At 42.1% G+C, this 20843-nt stretch overlaps 1 protein-coding gene across 4 annotated transcripts in view; it reads right to left on the minus strand.

The window, feature by feature from the left end:
* LOC125103429 (protein mono-ADP-ribosyltransferase PARP14-like) overlaps nucleotides 1–20843 on the minus strand; it is a 128002-nt gene that overhangs the window by 88714 nt on the left and 18445 nt on the right. For 2 of the 4 annotated variants that reach the window (XM_047735283.1, XM_047735284.1), the window contains 3 exons: nucleotides 16599–16715; nucleotides 14314–14550; nucleotides 13132–13353 (listed from right to left, as the gene is read on the minus strand). In XM_047735283.1, the coding sequence (XP_047591239.1) occupies nucleotides 13132–13353; nucleotides 14314–14550; nucleotides 16599–16715 (576 nt within the window). Of the gene's footprint in view, nucleotides 1–13131; nucleotides 13354–14313; nucleotides 14551–16598; nucleotides 16716–17895; nucleotides 18412–20843 lie in introns of those variants that run through there. The other 2 variants (XM_047735285.1, XM_047735286.1) reach the window with 2 other exon arrangements.

The raw sequence follows: 20843 nt of genomic DNA on the forward strand, positions 1-20843 counted from the left end.
TCTACTTTCCCATTCCTGATGTTTGGGGTAAATGCCGTCCTACACCTCTCCTTGTGCAGCCTGCCTTAGTTTCCTCTTCACAGGTAGGGGTGGGACGACACACCAAGAATCCTGGCTCTGCCTTCAGCTTCATTCTCTCCACCTTCATAGTCTCCATGGATAGTTGGAGCCACACTCCATGACTTCAACTCCCACCTATTTACATGACTCCCAAATCTGTGTCTCTAGAGTGTGATATTCAATTCGTGCCCAGTAACAGTGCTCTGAATCAATGAATAGCTTAAACGTGCTTTGGAAAAGCAATTGTGTATCATTTGCTCAAATGAAACTCCAAGTTGTCCTCTGTAAGTTCTCTTTAAAGAAGTCCACATGATAAAAAAAAAAAAAAAAAAAAAAAATCCTCATGATAAATTCTTACTAAAATCCAAGTTTATCTCTGCCAACAAACTTGTTATCTGACATTTTATCTGAATTATTCCTTTCATCTAACAACAAAGATTATGTAAGGCAGTTTTGTTGTTGTTTGGTTTTGCCCCAAGTGACATTCATTGTGTCACTGGTCTGCTCATTTTACTTATCTTTTATTTGCTTGTCTCTTATTCTTTCTTTTCTTTCCTTTTTTTTTTTTTTTTTTTTTAAAGAGAGAGAAATGAGCAGGGAGAGCAGAGGGAGAGAAGGAGAGAGAATCTTAACAGGCTCCATGCCCAGGGCAGAGCCCAACCTGGGGCTCCATCTCATGACCCTGAGACCACATCCTGAGGGAAAATCAAGATTGGAACATTTAACTGACTGAGCCACCCAGGTACCCCTTCCTGTTTTTTAAATTTCAGAAGTCATTTTAAATTCTTGGTGTAAGCAGGGAGTGGAAGAACCAGTTAATTTGTATTTAAATACAAATTTTCTTCTGCAAGGACCGAAGGGGGAAATGTTAATTTATATATCCCTAGGTACTCTAGTAGGTATGTGTTATTTTTAACCGTCCAGCAGCCTCTTCCCCTTCTTCTGTTAAAAGCATCTTGAGGGGCGCCTGGGTGGCTCAGTGGGTTAAGCCGCTGCCTTCGGCTCAGGTCATGATCTCAGGGTCCTGGGATCGAGCCCCGCATCGGGCTCTCTGCTCAGCAGGGAGCCTGCTTCCTCCTCTCTCTCTGCCTGCCTCTCTGCCTGCTTGTGATCTCTCTCTGTCAAATAAATAAATAAAATCTTAAAAAAAAAAAAAAAGCATCTTGAATTTCCTTTGGTGAACAACTCTTCCTCGTTGCTTCAGAGTGATCCCCTTCAGTTCAAGAATAGAGCATGTGACTCTGGGTTGGCTGATTTGTATAACTCCAGTTCCCTAGCTGCAATGATGACCTAAGCTGATTCAGTCAGAAGGAATTTCTGCCTTATGTGAACAGCTCTGTTTCCAGGCATCACATTCCTGTGATGAGTATATATTACCCCCAGATATACCTTTTCCTATTGGATCTGACCGTGTAGGCATATGGTCCTGAAACTGTTAGCTGCCATCTTTAACCATGTGAAACCTGAGAACAAAGACAACACAGCTGACAAGAGAGTGTGAGATGAAGAAATTCAGATGAAGAAGAGATGATGAAGAAGAGAGATGAAGAAATCTATATATAGATTATATAATATGAGCACCTGGATCAAACTGGCCCTGAAGCCTGGTATGCCTGGACTTTATAGTCATGTGAGTCAATTAATTCCATTTTTCCATAAGCCAGTTTAAATTGGATTTTCTATTACTTGCTATTGCAAGAATATTAACAGATCTAACTGCTATTTTTGTTTACTTTGTGTGTGTGTGTGTGTGTGTGTGTGTAGCTCTTACATGTGCTATATGTGAAGGCACATTGAATAGTTATCAGTAAGTTTAGAGAGAACTGAAATTCTTACTGGCAGGGTCAGGCAATAATTTCCAGTTTAGAGACAGCTGCTGATGACAGGTGTACTTCATCACTAGTAAAACCCACAGTGCTCTATGAGTGAGTGCCCAAAATGGGCAAAAACCGTGATTGCAAGAGGAAGCTGCTTTTCTAGTTATTTTCACAGCAGTACAGAAGCCTCAAAATGGGGAAAGAGGAGCAGATCAATAGATACTTAAACATTATGCATAAACACCCATCTTACAGAGAAGAAACTAGGAATCTGCCTGCTCGGGAAGTAGTACAACCAAATGACCCTGACCACTCCCTTCTTCCATCTGCTTCCATTGTCAGGCTAACTTGTCTAGTGGTGGATAATCAATAAATGAGTATCAGTCAGCTGGTTCATAGCTACAAGGAGCACTGAGGAGCGATACTAATCCACAATTAAATAATGAGGTAACTGGCTTAGGATTTTCAAAGCCCATCCCCCTCTTCTGCTTTCCTCATTTCTATTCTCTTCCATTCCTTTGCTATTCCTGCGTCCCAGGAGTGATTCTGCCCTCAGAATAATCAGCAGATAGGAGGCTGCATTCCATAGTTCTTGTATTTCCCCACATATTATAGGAGGCTATCTGTAGAATCCTAAAACTGATAAAACAATGAGCATTAATAGCTACACATTTGCTAAGTGATAGGAGAGATAACCACATGATTTTCTGAAGAGGATCATTTACATGCAGTCTCGAAGCGTGTGGGCTGAAGGACAGGTGATGCGGACTTCTCTCTCTTTCTCATGTTGTCATAGAATACATGTAGCAATTCAAATAGAAAGATGACAACTTTAACTCTTCGTAATGATGGGATGGGATGTTTCTGTGCGAAGTCTATAACAGCACTGATCATATCATCAGCAACTGTGGTTGGGTTTTTTCCAGCATTTCCTGAAAAAGAAACATTTTTCTAAGTGACTAAAAGAAGCTTTAGCTGGTGTTAGTCAAGTGATGAGATCTGGCAAACGTGGTTTTTGGTGTTGAGAAAGAAGCAAGCAGCCCGACAGCCAGAAATGGATCTGGCACTCCTAGCTGGGTGTTCGTGTCCTCTGGCTGAACACAAACAATTTCATAGAATATCATCTGATGGGGCGCCTGGGTGGCTCAGTGGGTTAAGCCGCTGCCTTCGGCTCAGGTCATGATCTCAGGGTCCTGGGATCGAGTCCCACATCGGGCTCTCTGCTCAGCAAGAAGCCTGCTTCCCTCTCTCTCTCTCTCTCTCTGCCTTCTTCTCCATCTACTTGTGATCTCTCTCTGTCAAATAAATAAATAAAATCTTAAAAAAAAAAAAAAGAATATCATCTGATGTAACCACTCTGTGGCTGTGATCAATTTAGCCCAGCACAACCACTGAATAATCATGTCTGACCACAGGCAAAAACATGAACACTATCCAAACCACAAAAATGGCCAAACAGTCCCCATCTTAACTAGTAGGAGCAAGTGCTACTTCATTAATAATCACAACTTTGGCCATTTTCTTCGCCTCTTCCAGGTAAGATATCCAATCATTGAACCATGCCTGCTTCCTCAAAGAATCCAATCCAGAGCAAAACCCCATGTACTTGAGACCACCACAAAGTTACCCAGCACAAGCTCAGATCTATTAATAGTCCTTAATGACCTCTTGGTGAGATGCTGCATAGTTCCTCATAGTGTGTGCTCCTGGTGGTCTTGAACTGTAGGGCACTGGCAGCGCAGAGAACAGAGCATGTGATCCGGGTGCAGAAGAAATGGGTTCATGTCCTGGCTCTCCACTGATTAGCTGTGGGATCTTGGCTAAGTCATTCAATTCCTCTCATATCAGTTGGCTAGGGAGGCCATGACAAACTGCCGTAATTGGTGGCTTAGGCAACACAAATGTATTTTCTCACAATTCTGGAGGCTAGAAGTCTGACATTGAGGTTTTGGAAAGACTGATTTCTTTTGAGTTCTCTGAGACTTGTAGATGGCTGTCTTTTCCTTATGTCTTCATATGGTCTTCTCTCTGTATCTGTGGATGTTCTAATCTCCCAACTAACCAGGACACTGGTCATATTGGATTAGGGACCACCCTAATCACCTCATTTTAACTTAATTATCTCTTGAAAGACCCTCTCATCAAATATAGTTACATTCTGAGGTACTGGGAATCACAGCTTCAGCATACAAATTTGGCAGGGAGAACATAACTCAGCCCACAACACCTCCAAACTTCAATTTACTCAATTGTATACAATTGGGGTGATAATAGAAGTAATAGCTCATAGAGTTAAGAATGTAGCAGCTAACAGTATAGTAATTAAGAGCATAATGGTAACAAAAAAAAAGTGTAACATAAAAAAACAATGTAAAGGTTGAAATGTACAGACCAGGCTGCCTGGGTTTGATCTTCGCTATGTTGCTAGCTATGTGACCTTGTACATTAATACTTCAAATTCTTATCTGCAAAATGGGGAAACTAAGAGTCATGAGTGGGTCTAGGTTTTGTAGGGTTTAAAATTTATACATCTCAGAAAAAGAACACAAAATAAAAACACAAAATTATGTATAAAAGGGACTCTTTATAATCAAAAAAGAAATCACAATAAAGTATAAATTTTGAAATTTTGAAAAACCATATTCCTACATCAACTTTCCTTAGCTATATTCCAAAAATGCTCACAGCCTTTCCAATGCTCAGTGTCAGGAAAAGTCTGAGAAGTCAAAGTGAGAAGAAACAGTGATCCTGACCCACAGAGGTTAAAAAATCTTACTTTTGAAACTTTATTAATCATACGATCATGTGGTGGCATTATTTGGGCCCTCCCAGGCCCTTTTAAAAAGCTTATGTGACTGAGCGTGAATGAATCAGGGAACTGGTTATTAGCATCACCTTCAACTAAGAGCAAATTATTGTATGCTATGATAGAGATGAGGAGGAAAAGTTTTCCTAGAAACTGGGAGTGGGATGGACCCGAGCTTCTTGCTTAAGGAAAGCAACTGCATCCTACTCATGGTTTTATGCCTAGGAACTTGCAGCGGGCCTGGGAAACAGCCTTTCAATCTAATAAATGCATGAATGAGAGCCAGTGGGAGATGCTGCGGTCAACCCAATAGCAGACGTATTAAAGGTTTGGAAGCCAGAAGCAAGGCTGACACTGAATAACCCCTGGGAGAAGACTTAGTAGAATGTGCTGACTGTGAGGTCTGGGGGCACAAAGAAGCAAGCTGGCAGGATAGCCAGAGCATCGTAGCACCACCGAAGGAGGAGATCAGAAAATGGGACAACTCAGGAAAGGTGGCTGTTTGCAAGGGATGATGAGGATGAGTTTGGATTCTGCTATAAAGCCTCTGGTAACAGAAATCTGCCAGAGGAGATCGGGGGAAGGAAAAATGCTGATCTGAGAGTCAGTGCAAAAAGGGTAACGGATACAGTAAGAGCAAACAAATCACCCAAAGGAAAAACATGAACAGTAAGAACACCATGATGTTAAGGGCCAAACATGCAAAGATACCTGGGGAACATACAATAAAGATTAAAGATGTATTAAAGAGGCACAGGCCCCAGAGATGGCCCTCCGGGTCTGCAAGTTGGCCCACTCTCTGATTTACATCACTATCGCTGCCTGGAATCAGCAACGAATTCACTAACAGTGAGGCGAAGTCTAAGGGAATGCGGATGATTCAGAATCTTGGATTGATAAGAGGCTACAAACCTGTTCCAATGGCCGGAAGGGAAACAGAAGTATACTTCCTCTGCTCACACTCTTCTAGAACAGTGGAGACCGTTTTCCTGACATCATTTTCCCCGAGAACATGGATTATTATCTTGCACATCAAGTTTCCACCTTGTGTAACTATAAAATCTCCGTGAGGCTGTGCAGCTAGAGCAAGGGGAAGAAAAGGAAACACACAGCAGTTACTTACAGGAAGCGGCAAGAGGATCACCGAACCATGAAAGCAGCTGCTGTTGAAGAAAGCTGTGATGATTTTTGAACAAGTTCAGCCTCCCTCCATCTAGCTGGTTTCACTCGCTGGGACTGTGCCAGGCTCATTTTCTGTACAACCAGGATTCTTTAACTCGACAACTACATTGTTGAATGTGGGGTGCTATTCAAAAGCACTCTACCTCCTTTGGTCTACTCAATCCTCAAAACAAGGCTATTGGTAGGTACTATTTTGTCCATTTCACAGATTCAACAGAAGCTCAGAAAGGTAAGGTCCACAGCAAAGATTGCCTGGGATTTGAACTCAAGCGGTCAATGTCCAGACCTCTTAACCCCTAAGCTGTTGTCCAGAAGAGCAATGTCTATGCTTATTCAGCTAGATTCGTTTTTCAAGGAGAGAAAAGCAGTGCATTTGGTGGTGTGCAAGAATTGGAGAATTGGTGTCCTAGAGCACCTCAGACCCACCCAGATTCCACCCTGACTCACGTCAGGTAGACGATGTCCTATCACAAGTAGAACAAGGTTGGGGAAAGAGAAATGTGACTTATACAGCACTTTAGGCAACTTTTCCTGTTCATTGTCCTGATGCTCACACCCACCCGCGAGGAAGCCATTACCATACTCCTGCCTGGTTAGTAGAACCCAGAACCAGCTCACAGATAAGAGAAACAAAGCTCTTACAGATCAGATGGCAGGCTCAGGATCCCTCAGTAAGTGGTGGAGGCTGGACTATTAGGAGCCAGGCCTGGGTTCTGTTTAATAGTTAGGAAGAGACAGGTGGGATGGTGAAAGGAAGGACTACTTCCCAAAGCCATAAAGTCACACCCCCTGGATCTGCTCTCCCAGAGAATCAACCTCTTTCCAAAGTGCTCACCACTTACTCCTCCTGTAGGTCCTATTATAGTCTTCTTAGCCCTCTAATCTCCTAGGGGTCGTAACCAAAAGTAACATGTAACCATACCTAGTACAGCACATTCATTTTCCACAGCTGGTCCGGCACCTTCTAAAATTGCTTTTGACACCCCTAAGTAAGAAAAAAAACATTAAGTTAAAATTAATTAAAATAAATTAAACTTATTTTAAGTTAATTAAATGTAATATTTAATTAATTAAAATAAATTTAAATTAGTTAAAATAAAAAGCATTAGTTCAAATGCAATGCATGATTATAGCTTTTGTACATTAGACTTTCGTCCAGCTCACCCCTTTGTGCATAATTCATTGATGCCCCCCACAGAAAAAAACCACCGTTTCCATAGCAACTTTCATTCAGGCTGAGTAATAAACACTCTGAGCTACAGTGTGAGGGAACTGCCCAACAGTGGACAGTCCCCTGTGTCTGGAGCTCTACAGGCTCTATCTGTACAGGGATATTTTTGCAGTTATTTGAAATTTTTTGCATTCTACCCTTATTATTTCATAAAGTTGAAAAACATAAAAATGAAAGTTCGGATACTAATGAGAAGCATGGAGCTCAAAACTGAAACACCACTGAGCATTCCACAGAAGTTCTGTGGTTTTCGTGGTTTCGTGTTGTTTTTTCACAGGGAGACACACAGCGGGCTGCCTTCAGTCCTGTGAATCAGTCGAGGCTGGAGCTTCACCATCTGGTTCTTGCTGGTGAAGGCAGGATTGAGCGGTCGGAAGCACAAACTATGCATGTGACAGCCTGGGTTAGGGTCACCTCTGCCACTTACTAGCTAACATGGGACTAGTCAGTTCCTCAACTATTATGGAGTCTGGCACACTACTCCCCTAACATGGGTTATTTGAACATTAAAAGAGACAATGGATAAAAGATGCTTCGTGCGGAATCTGACCCACTGAAAGCACTGAATAATTTTTAGTTATTTTATCGTTATATCATTTATCATTATAAAGATCAATCTATATCTATTTATCTACCTATCTATCATCTATCTAGGTCTCCTTGATTATATATGTGTGTTATGAATTGTCTCTTTTTAAAAAATACCTTTTTGGGGGCATTTGTTTTGGTCTCTGACTTTGCAAGAATGGAGATTTTCCTCAATTATCAGGTGACACTCACCAGTCCATTCCTATTCAGAGTGAGTGTGGGAGCACTCTGAAAGGAGGCTTGCCAACCAGGAGGCTTTAGTGTAAGGTAAGCAGGCGGTAAATACTAGACTTCAGGGCAGCCGGTTTCTCTCCAGAAGGATCCTCCAATCTCCTGTCTCGGAGGGCATAAACCCGTCTGCCATTCTGAGAGCTGCACGGGGACGGGGCTGGACCTCACTGTTCAGTAAGGAAGCTTTCACTTGAACACTGTCTAGCTCCCACTCTCATCTCACCTGTGCCTGCTGTTCTGAGTCCAGAATCTCTCTGGTTGGTTTCCCTACAGAATAAACCTCCCATCTCTGGCCAGGGAAGACCAAGGGAAGTTACTGGGGCATCAGATGGATGGAGAATAGAATAAAGGGGTCTAAGTGTTGCTCATACAGAATTGCATCTGATTCTGTTTCCATCTTTTCCTTGTCCCCTGCCTTCCCAGGTACCTGCTGCTCCAACTTCTGTGTCTCTAGGGACTACCATTCTCTCCTGCATATTCTAAGTTTTCACCACGGGCTAGCTTCTTCTCATATTCTAAAAATACACTACTGTGTCTTGTTCATTATTGGTTTTCCTCCAGCTCTCTTTTTCCTTTTGGGTTTACACCCTTTTATTTCCTTTACTGTCGCTTTAATGGAATTTTAAAAGAAGGCAGGTAAAAATGCCTATGTTCAACCTGTCACATTTTACATAATTGAATGTCCTTTATGTCTGCATTTGTGAATGACCAATACATTGGATGGATAGTCTACATAGCCATTTCCTACATAGTAAGTGCTATAGTATTTTGCAGCTTAGAAAATATTGAAACTTCTCTTTCTATTTATGTTTTATCTTACCCTTTTAATTTAAAATTTAATACTTTGTAATAAAAGTATATTAACATGAGAGTACATGTATGCAAGTTATACACAAATAGACATGTGGGGAGGACATGCTCAAAGATGCTCCTTCACTGGAGGTGTTCAGACATTCCAGCAAAAATCAAGAAAAAGGGGTTGAATTTCATTTCTGGGTCAGTGTAACATAAGGAAGATTATAAGAAGTGAGATATGAGTGCCAACTCAGTTACATAGAAAGGGAAATAAAAATAAAACAAACTTACTAAATTAGAAGTGTGGAATTTTGATGGTTCAGAGCTAGAAAAGGGATGAGAGCTAACCTAGACTAAGTCCAGTGCATGGCTCCCACCTCATCTGCACATTGCTGTGCCCCATCTAATCCTCCGGGAAATCAACATTTGACAGGCAGAGGAACTGAGGCTCAGAGGGGATAAAGTGATTGTTCCAAAGCCACAGAATGGTAAGTGGCAGAGCTGGGATTCAAACCCAGGTCTTTCTGATTCCAGGGCCTACGTATGTCCAGCAACACTCTTCTACTCGGGCAACATTAGCCACAATTTCCTTCCCACACATGAGTCATGTTAATAGTTACAATCACGTACATTGCTTAAATAAAGTACCTGATTTCAGATTAAATGTTCTTGTTGTTGAGTTTACAATCACATCTGCCTTTTCTTTGCTAATATCTCCAGTAGCAATCTGGAAAGTAATTGCACCGATTTTCATTCCATATGAAATGATTCCAGGGCTGGAGATAGGGCTGAAGGCCCCTGAAAAAAAAGCAAGCAAACCAAAGAGTAGCTGGAGAATGAACAACAAGGGGCCACTGTTCTCTTCCCAGTCTTTTTTCTTCCCACCTACACAAGCCCAAACTGTACCGTGCCTGGATGGGTTTTCTTTTTTAAGGAAATGAAAAAATAAAGCTTCGTGGCAGGAGGAGGATCAATTTCTCAGTTAGATAGGATGAAGCAGGAACACCTGACTGGACCGTCAGCTTGTCTGCAAAAGTTGCCGCAGCCTCATGAGAAAGGCATGAGGGAGGACAGAGGGCCAAGGGTCCCCTCATATCATGCTCATGTCCCTGGGAAACTTTTTTTCAAGCTTTTTTGAACTATGACAAATAAGAAATGTAAATATTTAAGGTGTACAATGTGACTCTCGACGTGAATGTACGCTATGAAATGATTGTCCAATTGGGCTCATAGCACACCCATCATTTCCCACAGTTACCATTTGGTGTGGGGAGTGTGGTGTGTGTGCGTGCGTGCACGTGCGAGTGGTGAGAACGCCCGGGATCTGCTCTCTTAGTGAGCTTCGAAAATACAGAACATTATTATTAACTCCAGCTCTATGCTGTGCATTCGGTCTCCAGAATTTATTTGTCTTATGACAAAGTATGTCCCTTCAGGTGATTCTTTTACTTCCATTTTGCGGAAAAGGGAAATGATCTCGGTGTGGAGGTCATTTGTTCAATTATTTTGGGGGGAAGATTTATTTTTATTTGTTTATTTGAGATAGAGAGCACATATGCACATGTTGGAGCAGGGCAGGGGGCCAGGGGCGGGGTGCAGAGGGAGAGGATCTCAAGCAGACTCTGCACCAGCATGGAGTCCAATGTGGGGCTCGACCTCACAACCCTGAGATCATGACCTGAGCTGAAATCAGGAGTCAGATGCTCCGCCAACTGAGCCACCCAGGCACCCCCGTCCAGTGTTAAATAACAGCTCACTAACTTCACATAGGAGCTTTCCTGTGGCTTCGCATCTCTCTGGCATAACAGGATCAAGGCTGCTCTGAGGAGATCAGCCTTACCGTGTTGGCATAATGTTACTGTCCGCTCTGAGGCTTTATAACTTAGCTGTGCCTTTTCTATTCGTCCCTTTCAGTCTCCTTTTCCATGTGATGCAGTGGCAAGAGAATCACCCACCCGGGAGGCCACTGTATAGATTAAATTATATATATAGAAAAGCAATCAGAGTTCAGTGTGCATCCACATTTTAGTTATCTGTGTGTGGGGGTGTGGTTCTTCAAGACCTTTACTGGATGGTTCCCTCAGAGCCGGAGGACACACGCCCAGGAGGCTGTGGGAGGGGGGGCACTGCTCTCAGCTACCCACCCCTCCATGGAATGAACTCTGGGCAAGACCCAGCTGCCTGTGGTCAGCATGGTGGATGGGATACAGCACTGTCACCTCTGCAGGGTCACAGCTTCTTGATCATAAGCACGTGAGCCAATGGCATGTAGAGGCAACAGCAGTGCTTCAGACCCAGCCTGTCCAGGGAGTCCCCCTCCGTGGACTCAGCCCACAGCAGCCCCAGGTAGGCCTTTACTTTGTGATAGAATCTTGCTGCAGGTGAAGCAGCGCACGGCGGATGATCAAGGAAGGTGCAGGGCGGTCGCTGCTATCACCCCAGGCCACCGCCCCCCTCCTTCATCCTCAGTTATCTTTCATTAGCATATCTGAGAAACTCTGGCCTCACCAGATTTGGTTCACATCTGGTATGGTACACGCTGGATTGCTAGTTTGTGCAAGCATACCCCAAAGGCCCCCGTTAATCACAGTCTTGAAAATGTAGAGATCCCGTCCTCCCTCTATATTCCCACCAAGCAGAACATGCAGAAAAGTATGTTGTTCAGTGTTCAAGGTCAGGGGCTGGGTATGGGGGGAGGTGACCAGCCCTGTATATCTCTCTTATAATGATGACTGTCCAAGAGGCAGGCCTTGATCTCCTTGGAAATGCTGGCCGTGCAAGGAGGGGGACAGGTCCTTAACAGTTGCTAGGGTGAGTAGCTAAGATATAAAAACTTGCTGTGTGTAGATCCTGGCAGTGGAGGCTATATCCAGTCAGCCACTCCAAACTCCCTGCACATAGTTCTGCTAGTAGACCTGTATCGCCATTGGTGTCTCTGGGTCTTTTCTCTGGACTCACCAGACATGACCCACCCTAGGCTGCGGGGTGCGGCAGCACGTATCCATATAACTTATTCTTTGTGTGCTCAGACAGTGGAACATGCTCTAACACCTCCTTCATCATTGATCTGTCCCACAGGTGAATTAACTTTGTCTCCTTCTATTGATGTCAGCTACCACTGAAGAACCACTAGGCAGAGCAAAATATTTTCTGAGCAGAACAACTTTGCCAGACCTTGGTTACCTTCAGTTGTGAGAATCCTGTCCTTGTTGGGATTTCCATACAACCCTTTAGTGAATTCCTCTAAAAATGCCTGGAAATAGAAAGAAATATAGTTACTGACTACAACAATGTTCTGTAAATATATTAATCCAATTCTTTGTAGTACTGATCACCAGACATCAATTAGAAACAATAGTTCTCCCTAGATTTCCTCTTACCCAGAGACTTTTTCATTACAGGATTGCCATCGAACCTAGGCATTTTCTCAATAAATACCAGTGCTGATTTCCTTTATTTCATGGGAAGACCACAATTCTATCCCAGACGCCTGAGAGTAACTAAGAACTCAGAAAAGAACCTTATATTTGCTATCTTTTTAAAGTGCTAATGTTCGTAATTTGTAACAATAGCCCTTAAAGTCAGATAACCAAAAGGTAATAACTACTTCTGCAACCAGGTTTGAGCCATGCTACATGCTAGACACCACACAAAACACGTCAAATACATCTTCTCTTAGTTTCCACATCGAGTTTGAGAGGTGTTCTTGTCACATTCACTTGACACACAATAAAACCGAAATTCAGAGAGGTGGCCTCCCTCAACCTTTAAGTGGCAAAACCGGAATTTAAACCTATGTGTACCTTTCTTCTTTGCACTTCTATACTGTTTGCATTTTTGCTATAACTATGCACAATTTATAAAATCAATATAACTTTTCAAGAATGAGAACAAGATTTTGGTACTCAGACTGGGCCAACCAGCTCTAGGTCAACATTTACAAGGCTGGTGTAGGGGGCTCAGTGCTTAGTTCATATGCTTTGACTGCCTCTCTGCTACCGAATACTGTACTGTTATTTCTAGCTTTAGACCCTCATAGACTTCTATAGATGGGCTGTGCTCTATCCATAAAACCCTTAAATTCTTGAGGTTTCTCTTATTTGGTCTTTTCTCTATAAACAGAGCCATAACTTGGGCTTCATTCAGTCAGTGTTAAAATGTCTGGGCCACTTTTATGCCAATGACTTTCGGCTTCCTCCTAGGAATTTAAGTACAATTATCTTATCTCTTGCTAAACTGTCTAGGAAGGACTGTATGAGTTATCAGCATTATCTCATAAAGTCTTATGACAACCCCCCCCCCACAGCAACCAACACTTATGGACAGGGAAGTGAAAACATTATTATTTACAGATCCACAAAGACATCTGGTTGCACTTAGGTTCACTTGTCAGAATGATGAGAAGAGATATGTAACCATACCTGCTGGATTTCATCATCACCTAGATGTACCAGCAAGTAAACTTTTTGTAAGGTTTTCCGCCAGCTTCTGCTACTAAATTCGAACAATTCCGAAAGGATTAGGTTAACAAAAATAGCTTTGGGAAATCTCAAATTTCCTGTTCCAATCATGGGAAATACGATGGATGAAAAAGATAACTCTTCTACAGTTGCCAAACATTTCTTGATTATATTTGCCATGATCTGAAATGTACAAAATACATTCATCTAAGTTAGGGCTTAAGCTGGCAGGAAGCAGAAAGAGCTATGGCTCCAGCAACTGTGACTAGGTCTCCTCTGATATTCCTGGCTTTGTCTGGGTCTAGGGAGTCAGAAAGGGAAAACAAGAGGAGAGAGGATGTTCCAGAGAAATTGCAATTCATGCAGGAAGGAGGCTCCAATAGTATGGGAATGGCTACATAAACAATGGTGTCTTGTTGCAATTAAAAGCAATGTTTATGGACATTGGATAAATGTTTGTTAATTTTTTTTAAAAAGCAGGATTAAAAAAATGTCTGGAAGGGAATCCCAACTAAGAAATATGTATTCATAAAATTGCCCTGGAGAGAATACAATAAAATGTTAACCACATTCATTTCCAGGTGGCCGGATTATAATTTTTATTTTGGTCTTTGTACTTTCTGTATTTCCTGCAATATACTAGTATTACTTTCATATTCTGAAAAAAGAAAGTTGGGAGTAGAGGTGAGAAGTCATCAAAAGAAGAGCAATGACCCCTCATTCTTCACCACAGCTTTGGCTGCATCTTGTCATACTGAAGGATGATTACACTAATTTCAGATATCATTCTTGGAGAACCCCAGGATGGTTACTACTTTCAAGGGTCAATTATTCTGAAATCACTGGTAGCTATGATGGACTGTCTACAGAACGTAATAAAGATGTCAATAAATGGACAAGGTCCAATCAATACTAGGGTTTCTCAACCTTGTCCAGAAAAGTTTGCATTGTGGAGGCCGATGTATACATTGTAGGACATTTAGCCACATCCCTGGCCCCCGCTTCCTCTTGATCAGTAACCGATGTAACAAGCCAAAGGTCCCCTGGGGAATACATTCACTTTGCTTGAGAACCACAGATCTCTACAGTGCCAGAAGACTACCAAAGCTACCAATGAAGTAGAGAATGAAGGATTTTCTCTACCTGCTGAGAGCGCCCTGCTGCATTGTCCCAAGTTGGTGCCACGACATGGAAGACAGCTTGGCAGTTCAGATTACAGCCACTTGTTATGAATATGCTACCTCTTTTCTCCACTGTTCCCTGCTTGACAGCATACAACTCTTCCTGGAGCTTTGGACCAGCTCTCTGCAAAATAGCCCGAGATAGTGGTCCATTTCCAAGTTGAAGTGTCTGGGAAACAGTGTTGACAATCACATGGGCCTTAAGGAAAACAGCAACATTTTGTTAGAGATTGAATCAGTAATTATTAAGCACCTACGACTTGCCAAGTATTGTGGGATAATGCATAAGACATGTTTTGCCTGTCATACTGACCTGTCAACCCTACCCTGGGGGGCTCACAATCTATTATTACTATAATGAGTTGAGCCCCAAAACTTAGAAATAAAGGAAATACATCACCCACCAAAGTCAAGTCAACATGTGATGAGTCGGAGTAGGGCTATGAAAATGAGCAAATCAGAGACCATAGACAAAGAAGGAGAATCTGAATGAAAGGTAGACGCAGAAAGAGGAAGACAGTGAGACAGACAGAGACAAAAACACAGAATGTTGAGAGAGACCTTGGAAGAAAGAGTTGCTTTTCGGCTGGTAGGAACTGAGAGTAATTGTTCTGACCTTATTAACATACCTAAAGAAAGAATGGGTCCGTCTGAAGGGTAGGGGGGTGGGGTCTGATCAGCCCTGAAGGCCTAGATAAAGGAAAGTCATTGAGGTGAAGGTAGGCAGTGTCCCCTCAAGCCTGTCCAGGAGTATCAAGAGTTCTCCAATGCCTGCTGAGGCTATCCCTTTGGTGAGATGGGGTCATGACATGATGCCAATAGATATTAAGTATTCAATTCATCCAACTCCATTTATTCTGATTTCATATTCAAATTTGGAGGGGAGAATGCTTTGATCATGTGGATTTTGAGTATTCTGATTCCTTGGGGAGTACTTCTTCATCGTAAATTAAAAGGTTTTTATGTCATTGGGCCACTTAATAGTTTCATTTCTCACTCTCATGGGTCCACCTCAATCTTATATGAGGTTACTTAACATAAACTAATCTTAGGACCTGAGAAGCTCCCCGCAGGGACAAAAGTCAATGAGCTTGCAAAAAAAAAAAAAAAAAAAAAAAAAACAAGATCCAGCCCACCTTCACCCCACTCTCTACTTACTAATTCCTACACAGTTTGGGGAAGTAATATATTAACATGTAAAACAGTAAAATATTCTTAATGTTTAAATCAGTTCAAGATAATCGAAAGAAACTCTGTGTTAAAAAATACAATTAGTAATTGCTATAGAATTTCAAATACGGCAGGAATCCTTTAGATTGGACTGCTTAGTAAAGTCTTTACAAAGAGGATAAGGGATGGGGCACCTGGGTGGCTCAGTCAGTTGAGTGTCTTCCTTCCACTCAGGTCATGATCTCCAGGTCCCACATCAGGCTCCCTGCTCAGTAGGGAGTCTGCCTCTCCCTCTCCCTCTGCCTCTTCCCCTGCTTGTGCTTTCTCTGTCTCTGTCTCTTGTTTGTGTGTCTTTCTCTCCCTCTCTCAAATGAATAAATAAAATCTTGGAAAAAAAAGGATAAGGAATGAAGCTGGGACAGGGAGAAAGAAAGCAATAAGGATTCTGGGTGGGTGAATATTTGAGAAAACAAATAGAATTGAGAAAGGTCAGAAAGTAGTCCAATTTAGCTAACAGAGAGTGCTAATGGTGAGAGACAGGGCTGGAAAGAGATTTGGGGCCAGGCCGTGGAAGACTCTGAGAGCTCTCATTTTTTGGACTTTCTGATACAGGCAGGAGGAAGCACCTGATGAACATGCGTCAAACAGCTAGGGAGAGGGCAGGCTGGAGGGTAAGAGAGGTGACTAGGGATGCTGAAGGACAATGAAAATGAAAGGGAATATACAAGAGAGAGGGTGTGAGGAGGCTGGGAAACTAGTTGGATAGAGAAAGGAACTCAGAGAAGAGTTAGAGGACTCCAAAGTTTATATGGCACCATCCAATGGTGAGAATAAGTACCCTGACAGGGATGAAAAGAGTTTAATAATCAACCTAACAGACTATGTGGTGAAAAGACCTCAGTTTCCTCGTTTATAAGATAAGGATATGGAATTTCTATCTTAACTAGATTGTACCACTAACTGGGTGAGATAAAATTCAAAATGGTCTGTTGTGGGGTCTGTTGTGACCTTAAGTCATAGAATCAGTGAATCAGACCCCAGTGTTTCTTGTTGGATTTGCTCAATAACGCCACTTACCTGGAAATTAATAACATTTCCAGCCATTAATATGAGGTTTAGACCTTCTGTGGTTTGGGCTGAGGCTATCTCATCTCCGTCCGCAAGACAATTTTTCCCGCTGACTTGGTCTTTGGACTGTGGAGAAAACAGTAAAAATAATTACCAGGCAACACTATCTGGAGACTTTCCTCTTAGGTTTCCAAACAGAAAATAGCTATTAGATTCCACACCTCTCTAACTCAACTCATAATCCAACCTTAAGATTCAAAAGCAAATAATTTGTTACCACAATTTTTTTAGTATACTGTATTTAATACTCCAGTTGCCTGTGAGCTCTTTTACTTATTCCCCAATTCTAGCTTAGCAGACCCTGTTCATACCCCCTGGCTCTTACAATTTAAGGGCACTCTGGTCATATTTCCAGCTGTCTTTATTTCTTTCCTTTTTTTTTTTTTTTTTTTTTTTTTTTAGAGATAGAGGAGGAGCAGGAGAAGAAGAAAGAAAATCTTAAGCAGGCTCCAGGTTCAGTGCTAAACCCAATTTGGGGCTTAATCCCATGACCCTGAGATCATGACCTCAGCTGAAATCGAGAGTCTGACGCTCAACCAACGATCCACCCAGGCGCCCCCTCCCATTGTATTTCTTGTCTGAAGACCTTCTGCAGTGCCAAAGCCAGCTTTGCTTGCAGGTGCAGCAGAGAGGAATTGCAGGTAAATTAAGCCACCCTCCCACCCGCTCAAGCCCTCATCCAATGATTGACAGTTCGTTTAAAACCAGGGAGCAACCGTGCCTCCCAGGTAGGACTCACTCTGAATTTTCCCAGTGAGATTAAGTGGTAACTGATTTGGTAACACAGCCTATTAGTATCTTTTACTTCCCTATTTAGATCATTTGCACTTGAATCCTGTTTCAGGTTCTCTTCTGGGGGAACCCAAACTAAGACACACCCCTCAGTTCTACGCATAATGCGTTTGTAGTTTTGACTTCTAGACAGCCAGTTTTATTTTATTTTTTTTAAAGATTTTATTTATTTATTTGACAGATCACAAGTAGGCAGAGAGGCAGGCAGAGAGAGAGAGAAGGAAGCAGGCTCCCTGCTGAGCGGAAAGCCCCACGAGACGACGCAGGGCTTGATCCCAGGACCCCGGGATCATGAGCTGAGCCGAAGGCAGAGGCTTTAACCCACTGAGCCACCCAGGTGCCCCGAGACAGCCAGTTTTAGAATTTAAAGGATCATCACAGATCATCCAGTACAGAAAAATTCATTCTCCTGGGGGAAAGAGAAAATCCAGTGTACAGAGATGAAACCACTTACTCAAACTAGTAGTCAAACTAGTAGCTGATGAAGGCACAATCCTTTACTCTGCTCTTCAGAGAAACTATGAAGAGGAGCTGATCTATCTGACTGTATTTTCGCACTTACCCATGGTAAAAACATGGTGCACATCACCTCCCCATCCCCCTATACCTCATCATCCACACCTGTGACAGATGTTAATTGGTATCAACACTCTTTTTCAATCAATCCAGCTAGTTTCAGAGTCTTAGTCAACACAGAGCCCCAGGAAACAACTGTCTCTCAGTGCTAAGTAATCCATGAAATGAAATGTACTTTTCATGCCTGACCTAACTCAAAAAGGTTACGAGTTTTCTTTGCTTAAAACAAAACAATGTTAGAGAATTTTCCACACTCTACTTTCTATAAAAAACAGAAAACCCCGGAAGAACTGGGAATGCCCTTCTTGAACAGTCCTTTTCGCTAGCTCAGGAATTTCATTCTTTGTACTCTCCTGCATGGACTCTGGTATGTTTGGTGCAAGCATGATTAATGAACTCCCACCCCGAGAATTCCTTTGGTACAGACTCTTCCAAAGCACTGATATGAAGACCAGAAAAGAACCAGCCACATTCCCTGTCAAATTTTGTTTTTTCCTTCTCAGTGTTATGGCTGGTGTCTTTAATTGTTGTGAATTCTTTTCACCTCCTCCAAACAACCTGTTATCATGATCTTCTTGAATATATCAAACTCAATCCAAATCCCATCATCCTCTGCTGTTTTTTATGTCTTCCCATAGCACTGACTTCACATTCAATTTGGTGACTTGATATTTAGAAAAGATATGGCAGAAGTCTTTAGAAATATCCTCATTCCAGGTCTTGATTATATTGATCTTTGTTCTTCCTTGAGTTCAGTGGCCACAGATCTGAATGAAACCTCTAACTCCTTAACAGCTGACTTGGGGCCATGTTACCTCACAGGGACACTGTCCCTTTATAATTTATTTCAATCAGGTGATGCTTCTTCTGCAAGATCTTCATATGAAAGGATCCAGAGCCACCAGAAATGGTGCTGGCAACTTTCTCAGTGGCTTCTCTTTTTCATACAAGGCTACGACCAAAGTCACATCATATGGGAAACAGAGATGGGCCTTTCACTGAAGACAGGCTCTTAGCCCAAGCAGGTGTCCACCACTAAAAAATAAAAAGCAAAAGGCAAGTATTCAGACAAAATCTTTGGCATAAAAAGAAATCCTGATATTGGGGTGCCTGGGTGGCTCTGTCATTGGGAGTCTGCCTATGGCTCAGGTCATGATCCCAGGGTCCTGGGATCACACCCCGCTTTGGGCTCCCTGCTCAGCAGGAAGCCTACTTCTCCCTCTGTCACTTCCCCTGCTTGTGTTCCCTCTCTCACTGTGTCTCTCTGTCAAATAAATAAACAAAAATCTTTAATAAAGAAAAAAGAAAGAAATCCTGATACTAATGAGACTCTGAAATACAGTATGTCTACCTAAAATGGTACCACTGTCAAACAGCTCAGTGAATGATGTGGTATTCATGAATGCAATGGAGCTAATCCTCACCTAATGTAATAGATCTATTCCATTAATAATTACTTTGCAGTGAAGGTTTGTACAATCAATCTGATTTTCCCACTGACATTCATTATAATATTGGAGAGGTGATTTTTTTTTTTTTTTGGAAAAAAAAAAAAACCTGGCTCTTAAAGATTCAATAAATACACAAAATAATGCATGAGTAGTTAAAAATGAACTGTTAGGGAGTGCCTGGTTGGCTCAGTTAGTTAAGCATCTGCCTTGGGCTCAGGTCTTGACCCCAGGGACCTGGGATCCAGCCTCCCATCTGCTCCCTGCTCAGCAAAGAGTTTGCTTCTCCCTCTGCCCCTCCACCTGCTTGTGCACACTCTCTCTCTCTCTCTCTCTCTCTCTCAAATAAATAAATAAAATCTTTTAAAAAATGAACTTTTAGAAATAAATACAATATTGAGGCACTGGGGTGGTTCAGTTGTTTGAGCATCCAACTCTTGCCTTCTACCCAGGTAATGATCTCAGGGTTGTGAAATTGAGCCCTGCCATGGGCTCCACGTTCAACAAGGAAGCTGCTTGAGAGTCTTTCCCTCTGTCCCACCCCCTGCATGGGTGCTCTCTTTCTCTCTCAAAATAAATAAATCTTTTTTAAAAAGAAGCAAATACAATACTATTCTTTAATAGTTACAATAGCTAAAAACATCAAAAACAATTGTGTGCAGTAATAATAAAAAAAAGTAATAAAATTAGGTCTGATTCCCTAGATGCAGAGCCTGAGACGAGGATTCATGTGCAATTGAATTATTAAAGTTGTACCCTCAGGAAAAACATGTAGGAAGTGAGAGATAAAGACAGAGAATGTGGTTTAAGTAAAACTAGTTTCTGCCTGATCCTGCAAGGACTCTGGAGTATACAAATTACATCATGGTGTTGTCCCAACCTTGAGACAGGGAGCTGTGTTTTTGCACCTGCATACCAATCAGTTCATTGTCTATGGGTCATCCTGGTTGGGTGATGAATGTAAACTCCCAGGCACCTCCAGACTCCAGACCTTTAGTCTGCTAAAGGCAATCCCTCTGGAGAAGATTGTGTGAGTCCTTCATAGCAATATATATATAGCAGCTGGACTGTGAGTGAACCTAATAAGTAAAAGAGACTCTGGCACATCTGGCGAAGCATCAAAAGGAAGGAAAAGCACTAAGCGAGGTCCAAGGAGTAACTGCACAAGTTTGGGAGAAAGAGAATGTGGCTTAGCAGCTAAGTCATACAAAAATATCTAAGGGATTTTGATTGATGACAAATTCTGTATAAATCAACAGTGATGTAGCTGTATTTAAGAAGAAAAAAAAGTCACCAAACGCTGGAAAGAACATGGAGCAACAGGAACTCTAATTCTGCAACATGGTACAGCCACTTCGGAAGACAGTCTGGTAGTTTC

The sequence above is a fragment of the Lutra lutra genome, chromosome 1 (genome assembly GCF_902655055.1).
Source record: "Lutra lutra chromosome 1, mLutLut1.2, whole genome shotgun sequence".
Taxonomy (NCBI): Eukaryota; Metazoa; Chordata; class Mammalia; order Carnivora; family Mustelidae; genus Lutra; species Lutra lutra.